The sequence below is a fragment of the Suricata suricatta genome, chromosome 5, assembly GCF_006229205.1.
Source record: "Suricata suricatta isolate VVHF042 chromosome 5, meerkat_22Aug2017_6uvM2_HiC, whole genome shotgun sequence".
NCBI lineage: Eukaryota > Metazoa > Chordata > Mammalia > Carnivora > Herpestidae > Suricata > Suricata suricatta.
Window position 1 is genome coordinate 2,666,921 of NC_043704.1, and position 10,634 is coordinate 2,677,554.

Consider the following 10,634-nt stretch of genomic DNA (forward strand, 5'->3'; position numbering starts at 1 on the left):
CGCACCCGGCCTCCGGCGGCGAGCACCGAGGCCTGCCCATGCCCCGGCTGCAGGCGCTGCCGCCCGGCCAGGTCTTCAACGCCAGCGTGGGCACGCAGGTGCTGGTCCTCCCCAGCAAAGATGACCACGTCCTCGAAGTCAGCGTCACATGACCACGCCTCAGGCCAGCGCGCGCCCCGGGCTGGGCGTGAGTGCGCCAGAAGGGGTCCTGGCCCCGCTGCTCCCCACCGACACATCCTAGCGCCAACCAGACTCCCGGTGACTCTGCCTGGCCCGGGGGCGTCCAAGAATGTCCGTTCGCGGCTGGTCAGCTGGGTCACAGCGTCCTTTTCGTGTTGTCAGCGGTTCCTTCTTTTTCCCTCCCTGTCCCTATGCCGGCGCCTCTGGTGTTCGGCCTAGACCCCGTCCCCGCCAACCCCTCCCTGTCCCCCTCCCCCGGTCTCTGCCGCCCGCTGGAGCCCGTGGGACGTGCGGCTGCCCTCGCCGACTAAGTAGTGACACGTGTGTGCCTTTCCAGGCACACGGCCGCCCTCGTTCTGGACCAGGTGGATTTGTAAGTCTCCTGGGGGGTAAAACACCGTCCTTTACCCCGACGAGTGTGCTTTTCCAGAATAACTCCCTTGGAGGGCAGGTCAGCGGGCTGAGGGCTGGGGGGGGGAGGGGGCAGAGCCCCTTCTGTGCCTTGGGACGCCGCCCTGGGAGGGCCTGCAGCCTCCTTTAGCCGGAGCCATTTTAAGGTACTTTGGGGAGAGTAGACCAGGGCCTAAGGGACGACTTGGTATTGAACTAGTTTGGGAATAAAAGTTCTGTGATGTTGGTTGAATACCACATGCACTTGGAATTAAGTATGTATTTATTTTAATTGTCATTATATATGTGGGGGTGACACGTTGTTTTCTTCGCCCTTCAAAGTCTTTACATGTCATCGTCACTGTATAATCAGTACTTTTCTTCTGCACCTTAAGTCCTAGGGAGTAGGAGGCTCCGTTTCAGTGGGGACTGGAGGGGCCTGTCAGTGTGCGGCTAGCCTGGCTGCGGGAACGACGGAAGTCTGGAACATTCTCTGCTGGTGCACTGAAACTGCAGCCATAACCATTACCAAGGGATTAGTTTGCTCTTGGTTGTAAATTTAATTGTACATATGGTTGATTTATTATTTTTAAAAGTACAAAGTAACTGATGTAATGTTTATGTAGAAGTTGCACCAAAAACCAAGGACAGAATAAATGTGTCTTTGTTTTTACTGGTGTGAGAGTTACAGCTTGTAAATACGCGTTGGCTGTGCTAACCTGTTGCCAGCCCCGAAGCGAGAGACCGGGAACGCGCGGCCGGAGTGGAGCCCGAGCGGCCCGGGGCAGAAACGGGGTGCAGTCAGGCGCAGAGCGGGCGGCCTCTCGTGAACGAGCCGAGAGAAGAGGGGCCTGTGGTCACCTGCGGGGGAGAGGCCGGAGGAGGCTGGCGTTACAGGGGTGGGGGCGGCGGGGGCGGCGGGGCAGCCCGGAGTACCGGTTCCCAGCTTCGGTGTGTAGCCTTCCAGCTCACTCAGCAAATAAGGCGGTGTGGCTCCCCCGCGCCCCCCCGAGTCTTCGCTTACAGAAACTGGAGACGTGGAAAGATCAGTATTTGTGAGTTTAGTTACACTGGTCAGACCTTCACCTTCCTTAGGTGCACTTTAAAGCTAGTCAACTTGATCACCTAGCTACGCATATTAGAACTCCGGAGTCTAGCAATAGCTTAGGGTTTCTAAAATAAGCTTGTTTTGTTGTAAAAATTGACGATCGCCCTGGAGACCTGCCCAGCCCTGTGGATGGAGAGATGTTTGAGGCGCGATTCCACCAGGAACTCCTCGTCATCTCAGAGCCTCCGCGCCTAGCGCGGCTTTCCCTCTACCCTCCAGCAGGGGGAGCCGGTGATTCGATGGCTACCTTATTTCTGTGGGGGTGTGGGTGTGTGTGTGGGGGGGTCTAATCCCAGGTTGAAATTCTCTAATTACATAATATATTTAGGGGGAGAAAATGAAGGGGAGATCCCAAATGTTCATGGTGGCTTCTTACTGTCCTCAATTTGTATGGAATAAAATATACTGGAGGTTTGGTCCCCCCCCAATTACCCAAGAGATCTGTTGCAACCTAAGTTATAAGGGTACCTCTGTTTTTATTTTGTTTTGTTTTACACAAAAATTTCATCTAAACTTCGTCTTTTATTTTTCTGGAAGACAGTAATTCGATTTTTGTTGTGTTTAAAATAAGGCGTATGTGTTTTTGACAGGCTGGTTTTCTTAGTGAAGATGTAGCAGCAGTTAAATAATCGTGACACCGGGCATGGAACGTGCATCTAAAAGGCAGAGTGTGCAGCTGTTTCACAAATCTCTGCAGAACATGTAAATACTAGCAAGTGGAAAAGGAAATTAGTTATAATTTTGGTGAATTTCATGGGGTTTCCTATGACTGGAAAAGTTATAACTTCTGATCTAATGTGGAAATTGTATTTAATCTGAAAATGACTATTACTACAGTCCATCGTCAGCACAGCTGGTCGTGGGTTGGATTCTTATATTAGGAAATCTTGGTTGATATCCCATAGTTAGTAGAGAAAATACACATGGGCTACTATCCAATCCTTCCTTAGTGTTTAAAGTAAGATTGAGTTATAAAATGAAAACAACTCCGGACGTGTGCATTAAATGAAAAGTATACTACTTTTTAAAGAACCAACTACGCTGATCTACATGTTTTGCAGTCAACTGTGATCTTTAAAATAAACCTTACATGATTTTGGAATTTGATTTTTCATGCAAGTGCCCCCTATCTCTAAATTTATTTGTCATATACGTCAGGCTGTAAGACCCAAAAGCATCAATCCAATTTGCTGGGATTCTGTGAGTGGAAAAGGTGACAAGTTGGTGACTTTGACACTGCAGGTATTAATTCCATTTTCATGGTTTACTACAAAAGTCATTTTTCACATTATTCTGTAATGTTAGACTAAAACCATCGTATTAAGACTTTAAAATGTAAGCATTATAATTCTGAAAATACAGATTTTAAGAAGAAACCTTGCTGTTTTGAACTTCATTCTTTTGCAGAAAGTTGAGTGTGTGAAGTTAGAGAATTTTCTGGCTTTCTGTCCCTAATCCTTGTTCCTGACTTGAGCATAGACTTGAAGCATAGATTATTTGCTCTGTGGAGGAGCCTTAGGGATTTTTTTTTTCATAATTCATTACCCAGTACCCCACAGGAGCAAAGACATTTGAGTCTTCAGGGCCTCTGTTTGTTTGGGGTTTTTTTTTTTTTTTTTTTTTTTTGGGTAGATCTGTCAAGTAAACTTGCTTTTGCCACGTTTTGGTAGCATCGCTAATACAATTTCTTTTTTTTATTCTTTTTTTTTTTTAATGTTTTATTTATTTTTGAGACAGATTCAGAGCATGAGCTGGGAGGGGCAGAGAGAGGGAGACACAATTGGAAGCAGGCTTCAGGCTCTGAACTGTCAGCACAGAGCCGTCGCGGGGCTCAAACCCACAAACTGTGAGATCATGACCTGAGCCGAAGTCGGAGGCTTAACTGACTGAGCCACCCAGGCGCCCCTACAATTTCTTTAGTTTACGCAGCCTCCTTGTTTTAGTCCCTTCATTCATAATGCAGAGCTTAAATAAGTAAGTGTGGGGTCGCAGTGGCTCACCCACTCAGGACGTGAACTTCTCGGCAGCGGTGCGAGCGGGACCCAAGAAGACCAGAGCCCCAGCCCTGCTCGGTGCCCGCAGGTGCACGGTTCCGGACCCGGGGGCGGGGGAGAACGGGGCCGGCGGAGAACGGGGCCGGCAGTCTCACCCCGCGTCTCTATGCGCGGTGGAGGCGAGGCCTGCGGAGGACTCTGCTGGGAGGGGCGTGGCCTGCAGGTTGGGACTCCGCCTCGAGGGCGTGGGCGGGGCTTAGCCTCAAGAAGGGGCGGAGGCGGGGTCTTGCGAGACCGGACTGTGCCTGGGGTGGGGGCGTGGTTCGCGTGCTCCAGCTCCTTCTCGGGGGAGGAGGCGGGGTTGGGCCTGCGGGCTTGGACTTAGCCTTGGGGAGGAGGCGGGGTTGGGGCCCAAGTGCCGGACCTCCGCCTCTGGGTGGACACGGAACGGGCCTGCGGGCTGGGCCTCCGCCTCAGGGAGGAGCCGTGACAGGCTTGAGGGCTGAGCCTTCGCCTCGCGGAGGAGGGGGGCGTGTCCTGTGGGCGGGGCTCCGTCTCGGGCGGCACCGTCCCTCCCGGCCACCTGGGGGCGCTGTGGTGCGAGGCCGGGGCCATTCCCGGAAGCACTCCTGGACGCGGAGGCCGCTCTACAGCGCACGTGCGGCGGCCGCGATGAAGTTCGCGTACCGGGTGAGTGAGGGTCCGCGGTGCTGGGGCCGGGATGGGCCGCACTGTCTCGCAGCCTGTAACCTGCGCAGCCGGCCTCGGGGCCGTGGGCGGAGATTCGGGACCCGGACGGAGAGGCGGGCCCCGGCCCCCAGGCGGCAGGGGTGGGCCGGAGAGAACGGAGCCCTAGCGGGGTGGGCATCGGCAGGCCAGCCAGGGACTGGAGGTCTGGTCCCCGGCTCCACGCGGGCAGAGGAGCCGCGGAGCCGAGCCCCGGGACGTAGCCTTCATCTTCCTCCGCTGTCAGGGTCACTTGGCTGCCCGCTAGTCGGGGACGCTGGAGGCTTACCCCGTCTACACCGCGTGGGTCCCGGTTCTTGAGGACAGTTCTCCCAGCCTCCTGCCTGGCCGCGTGACTCTCCCTGGTTTGTCCCAGGTCCTTACCAGCTTGGCCTGGCTCTGGCCACAGCGCAGGCCTCTTCAGCGCTACCCTGCACTTGTGGCGCTTGCCCCTAGGTGCTCTCTTCCCCTGCCACCCAAACCGGGAGGGGCTGAGTGTCGCCCTCCACCCGCCCATAGCCAGCTCCTCCCTGGTGGCTCCACTTCATCCGCTGTTTCCATTCCTGGTTGGGACAGGATCACCTAGCTGGTCTCCTTGCTCTCCCCGCTGTTCCTGTGGTCTCCAAAAAAGGGGCAGGCGGGGGATCCGACCACAGCCGGCCTCTGCTTAAAACGTTCTCAGCTGACCAGGCTCCTCCCTGTGAGCTCCCCGAGGTTGGGGGGGTGGGCATCACTTCCAGACGCTAGTCCTGCTGGCTTCCTCTCTCCAGGTTCTGGTTGGGGCAGCCCCTCCCTGTCCAGTCTTGGAACTACTTCTCTCGGTCTTGGAAGCACTAGTTACTTCTTCAGAGCCCCGCCCCCGGACTGGACTCTGAGGGCTTCAGGGCACAGACCCTGCAGACAGCAGCATGTCCAGCGAACACTTCAGTTTGATGAGGAATGAGTGAGCCAGTTAATAAATCAGATCCCAGCAGGTTACTTTGCTCAAGGTGCTCTGAGTCCCTGATGTCCCTGGAGTGCTTATCCTCTGCTCTGGCTTTCCTCCTCCTGAGACGTGGATTCGCTTCTCTTCTGCTCTTGGCAAACGCCTTCTGTCCTTGTAGGCGTCGGGCACTCCCAGTGCCCTTCCCCCACCTCGGCGGGAGCCTGGGATCCCTGGGGTTGGGCTCACTGCCTTCCTCTCTCTTGCTCGAGGCCGGGCCAGCAAGTATCCCAGGGGATGACAGGAGGGACCCCAGGAATGACCAGGGACCTGGGGGGATCAGGGAGTCTATGCCATCTACTTGATTGGAGAGGCCTTGCTCCCTTAGCCCTTTCCCGAAATTGAGACGTTTTATACTTTCGTTGTATTAAGATGGATTTATTTTCTTTGCAGTTTTCGAATTTGCTGGGGACAGTCTATCGCTGTGGAAACTTAAATTTTACGTGCGATGGAAATTCAGTTATTAGTCCTGTGGGAAACAGAGTGACGGTATTTGACCTTAAAAAGTAAGTGTGTTAAAAGGATGTTGACAACAGTGACCCTTGTGGCCAGCGGGTGAGAGCCAACCGCGCCCTCCTCTCACCGGTGCCCCCGTCAAGTGCCGCTGCCCGAAAGCCTGTTCCAGGATGTACGTAGCATCAGTGGGTCAGGTCGGTGGTGGGCCTGGTTTATCCTGGTCCCTCAGCTGAAGGCCGGCGTCTGACCTCACTCTCAGGGCAGAGTCGTCGTCGTAGTCCCCCCGCCCCCAGATGGCCGAGCATGTGGCTCTGTTCCTTCCTTCTCAAGGGGCAGGACTCCTGAGTGGTTGTCACGGCTTCCCAGACTCGTGTGGCCAGAGTGAGACCCTCCTGTCACTGCTCTGCAGGCCTCAGCCTCCCTGTCTGTGCGGTGGGATGATGGTCCAGACTCTCTGCTGGGGGTGACTTCTTGAAGCTCCTGAGAGTAGTTGTGGGAGGGACTCAGGGCCAAGTGCAGGCCTGACCATCACGGCTGCCTTCTCGTCTAAGTGACATCTGGGGGGACTGCGGGAGCAGGGAGCACACGCTCGTCGGAGGAAAACTAGGAAGCAGAACAGGAAGGAACAAAGTTAGACTCTGAGCAGTGGTGACTCGTTTGTAACGTTACTGGCTTTCCGCGTTTGCGCGCCTCCCCGGCCGTGAGAAGGGCTCTGCGCACGTGTGCTGACCTTGGTTTGTCCCCTCTGTTACCGTGTAGCTCGCTTCCAGTTTCCCAACTTTATAACGTCGGTCGAATCCTCTCTAGATGCGGTCATAGACACAGAATTGACAAACCAAAGCCCATTTTTAAGGTCTTTAATCTGCTTTACCAGATCTTCACCGGGGACCTGGTCTTCCCGCTTCTCCATCGGGGAGCTCTGGCCCCAGCACCAGGAAGGGGCAGGAAGGTGGGGGTGGGGGGGAAGGTCTGAGGCTGACCCCCACCTCATCTGAAAACTGAGACCAGTGACACAGCTCTGATTTTGTCTCCTAGCAACAAATCCAGCACTTTGCCCTTGGCCACTCGGTACAATGTCAAGTGTGTCGGGCTGTCCCCAGATGGCCGTCTGGCCATCATCGTCGACGAAGGTAAACACCCTTGTCTGGGAAGCAGCACTTCCGGGGTTGGGACCACGAGGCCATCACCCTGTCCCGCTGGCGTGTAGGTCTCCGGGTCCTCCTGCCTGCAGCCCAGGCGGCCTTGGGAGGAGGGCGTGTTGGGTGGGCAGGGACACAGACGGGCCTGGGCGTCCTCCTGTCTAGGGCGCCGGCCCATCGGCCCCCCTCCCTTCCTGCAGGGGGGGACGCGCTGCTTGTCAGCCTGGTGTGCAGGTCCGTGCTCCACCACTTCCACTTCAAGGGCTCCGTGCACAGCGTGTCCTTCTCTCCTGACGGCAGGTGAGGGCCTGGCGCAGACTCTGGGACCCGTGCGGTGGGGTCCCGACCGGCGGCGGCCGCGTGGGAGCCTGTGCTTGGGCCGGACTTGATGCAGGTCTGGGCTCCGCAAGGCTGCACGCCCCTGCTCCCCCTGCTCTGGGGCTGGTGCTACGCCCCCACCCCCTGAGCAGGAGGTTCCAAACATCCTCGTCCAGAATAGCCTCCAGAGCAGTCATGGTCCTCAGGAGGGTCCTGTGGCCTCCGGACGGCAGAGCCACAAAGGGGCTCCTGGCTCTGAGTGATGGCACTGACCCCCAGCCTCAATGTGCACAGTGAGGAGAGTGTTGTGCATGCACAGGACCCTGGCCGGGCCCAGCCTCGCTCTGGGTTAAAGGGCCACAGGAGAGAGGGCTTGTTTGCAGCTTGCTCACACCCAGGCTGACCTAGACGTGCCTGGGAGGGGGCAGCCTGCATTTCAGCTGTGCGCCGTTCCACCCTGAGAAACCCCTTAGCACGGCCTCCAAGGCAGTGGCCACGCCCCAGCACCCGTCATGCGGGGCCCTGTTGTGCTTCTGGCTCTCGGGGGCGCTGTCCCAGGCGGGCGGGAGGGCAGAGGTGTGGCAGCGTTCAGGGGGCCTGCAGGGTCTGTCTCTCCAGCTGTCCACCTGTCCTGCTTTGGCCTCAGTCCCTGCAGGAGGTGAGGGGACCTGGGGGCCATGGAGAGGCAGGCCCCTGTGTTTGCCTCTCTTAGGAAATTGCCTCATAGCAGGTGCACTGCCCTCAGAGGCTGAGCTGGTCTCGAGGCCCCCACGGGTGTTCTGTATTGATGGCACTCTTTTCTGCGGCAGGAAGTTCGTTGTCACAAAAGGTAACATCGCCCAGATGTACCACGCCCCTGGAAGGAAGCGGGAGTTCAACGCCTTCGTCCTGGACAAGACCTACTTTGGGCCCTACGATGAGACCACGTGCATCGACTGGACAGATGACTCTCGGTGAGGCCTGTGGGCGGGGCCTGCGGGGGACACCCGAACTGGCCTCTTGCTGGGTGGGGAAGCCTGGTGACTCGTGGAGGCCCAGAGTTCCGGTTTGGGTCCGCAGCCTCATGTGGGGCGGGGCCTGCCTGGGGCTTGTGTCCCTGCAAAGCAGCGCGCAGGATGGCGGCCTCGCGGGGGTGGGGGGGGGAAGCTGCGTCCTGGCCCACGTGTGCCGAGCAGCAGCGTCCGAGGGGGAGTCTGGAGCTTCTCCCGGCGTGGGGCCGCCCGGCCCTCTCACGGCCGCACCCCTACTGCGCTGAAAGGCACCTAAGAGCTGCTTGCTCGATCCCAGCTGCCCTGCACTCTGAGCGCGGGAGAGGTGGAGGCTGGGGCCTGGGGCCACTTTGCACAATGCGGGTGGGAGGTGGGGTGGAGCCGAGGCCCGGCATCGGGTCCGGCTCCTAGTCCTGCTCCTAGTGCGCAGGCGTCTCCAGCGCACAGCGTGAGGGGGCGGGGTGCCTCCAGCGCACAGGCAGGGGCGGTGCCCTGTAGCCACGCCTTCCCGCCGCCTCAGTGGCAACGCCTATTCCTGTGCCTGGCTGTGCCCCTGCCTTGAGCAGGCGCCCCGCCCCCCCCCCCCCCCCCCCCCCCCCCCCCCCCCCCCCCCCCCCCCCCCCCCCCCCGCCGTGGCACCCGATGGGCCTGGGTCTGTGCTCAGGGTTCCCAGGGCTGCGGTGAGGAGGGCGGTGACTCGTCCACCGGGACGTGCAGATCGGGCTCTCTGGCCCTCCATCCACAGCTCCTCTGATCCCCCACCCCCCATGCTTGCGGGGAACCTCCCCCCCCACGTCCCGAGGACCAGCTGCGTCTCTTTTGTTCAGGTGCTTTGCAGTCGGGAGCAAAGACATGTCCACGTGGGTGTTCGGAGCTGAGCGCTGGGACAACCTCATCTACTATGCGCTGGGGGGACACAAGGATGCCATCGTGGCGTGCTTCTTTGAATCCGGCAGCCTGGATGTACGTCCACTCGCCCGATGGCTCCGGGATCTCAGCTACGCGCCCGCCGCCCCTCCCCCCGGGTGACCTGGGGGTGTCCGGGCACCTGTTGGCCGCCTGTTGGCCATTGTCTCTGCCAGTGCTGGGGGGCAGGCTGCAGATGGCCGATGGAGCTGAGAGGGGTCTTGTCTACCACGTGGCTGGCGTGGGCTGGCGTGGGGGCGACCGCGCCCACTTCCACACGCTCCCTTTTGCAGCTGTACACGCTCAGCCAGGACGGGGCCCTGTGTGTGTGGCACTGTGACACGCCCCCCGAGAGCCTGAGGCTGAAACCCCCCTCGGGCTGGAAGGCGGACCTGCTGCAGCGGGAGGAGGGAGACGAAGAGGAGGGGGAGCAGGAGACCACCGTCCGGGGGAAGGCCACGCCGGCCCCAGAGGAGCAGCAGGGCAAAGTGAAATACTCTCGGCTGGCCAAGTAGGTGTCTCCACAGCCTGGTGGGGGCCTCGTGCCCCCGAGGCTGAGGTGTGACGTGGAGAGATGTGGCACAGAGCCCGGGGAGCAGCTGGGAGGCTGCCTGGTGTCCCAGGCGCAGGGTCGGGGAGGGCGGAGTCCCGGGCAGAGAGGAGGAGAGGCCGGCGCAGCAGGGCCTGTGTCCTGCATGGAGCCGGGGCACCTGGCCTGGGGTCCCTGGGGCGGGACACGGGTGTGGGATGGGCGTCCACAGTCTTCTGATCCCCTGTCTGCTTAGGTGCTTTTTCAACAAGGAGGGAGACTTTAACAACCTTACCGCCGCGGCTTACCACAAAAAGACCCACCTCTTGGTCACCGGCTTTGCTTCTGGAATCTTCCACCTTCACGAGCTCCCTGAGTTCAACCTCATCCACTCCCTGAGGTGAGGGCCCCCGTTGGTGGAGTGGGGGGTGCATACGTGCCCACCGGCCCCACAGGACAATGGCGGGGAGTGCCGGGTGAGGCCGTGGGGCAGTGGACGGGGGCTTGCGGGGCGCCTGCCGCCCCTTTCAGACGCCCCGCCTTCCCGCTCAGCGTCTCCGATCAGAGGATCGCGTCCATTGCTGTCAACGGCTCTGGAGACTGGATCGCCTTTGGCTGCGCAGGTTGGTCCGCAGCTCTGGTGAGACTGAGAACAGAGTCCCTGCGCCAGGACAGCTGCCGGCGGCCCCCTCTTGCCCCGGGGCCTGGCGCCAGTGAGCGTGGCAGTGGCTTGGGCGGGGGGCGGGGGGGCGGGGGAGCAGCGCAAGTCCACGTGTGCGATGCCTTGTTGGCTGAGCCCCTGTCTCCATCAGCTGGGCCCTCAGCTGGGGGTCTCTGGCGGGCCGCACGGCGAGGCATCTCTGCTGGGTCCCCTCCCTCAGGTGGAGGGTGACAGGCACTTGCCTCTGGCTGTCGGG

General features: G+C 59.3%; 2 protein-coding genes across 2 annotated transcripts in view; both read left to right on the forward strand.

Annotated features, from left to right (window-relative positions):
* TRAPPC10 (trafficking protein particle complex 10) overlaps window positions 1-1,243 on the forward strand; it is a 72,802-nt gene extending 71,559 nt beyond the window's left edge. The window contains 1 exon segment of the mRNA XM_029938855.1: window positions 1-1,243. This exon segment is cut by the window's left edge and continues 52 nt beyond it. Coding sequence (XP_029794715.1) covers window positions 1-152 — 152 coding nt within the window. The 3' untranslated portion in view covers window positions 153-1,243.
* Window positions 1,244-4,086: 2,843 nt separating this feature from the next.
* Window positions 4,087-10,634, forward strand: part of PWP2 (PWP2 small subunit processome component) — a 15,063-nt gene continuing 8,515 nt past the window's right edge. Inside the window, exons 1-9 of the mRNA XM_029938858.1 lie at window positions 4,087-4,362; window positions 5,774-5,886; window positions 6,872-6,966; window positions 7,176-7,275; window positions 8,103-8,246; window positions 9,110-9,245; window positions 9,482-9,699; window positions 9,974-10,117; window positions 10,270-10,359. Of these exons, the coding sequence (XP_029794718.1) occupies window positions 4,345-4,362; window positions 5,774-5,886; window positions 6,872-6,966; window positions 7,176-7,275; window positions 8,103-8,246; window positions 9,110-9,245; window positions 9,482-9,699; window positions 9,974-10,117; window positions 10,270-10,359 (1,058 nt within the window). The 5' untranslated portion in view covers window positions 4,087-4,344. The remainder of the gene's footprint in view (window positions 4,363-5,773; window positions 5,887-6,871; window positions 6,967-7,175; window positions 7,276-8,102; window positions 8,247-9,109; window positions 9,246-9,481; window positions 9,700-9,973; window positions 10,118-10,269; window positions 10,360-10,634) is intronic.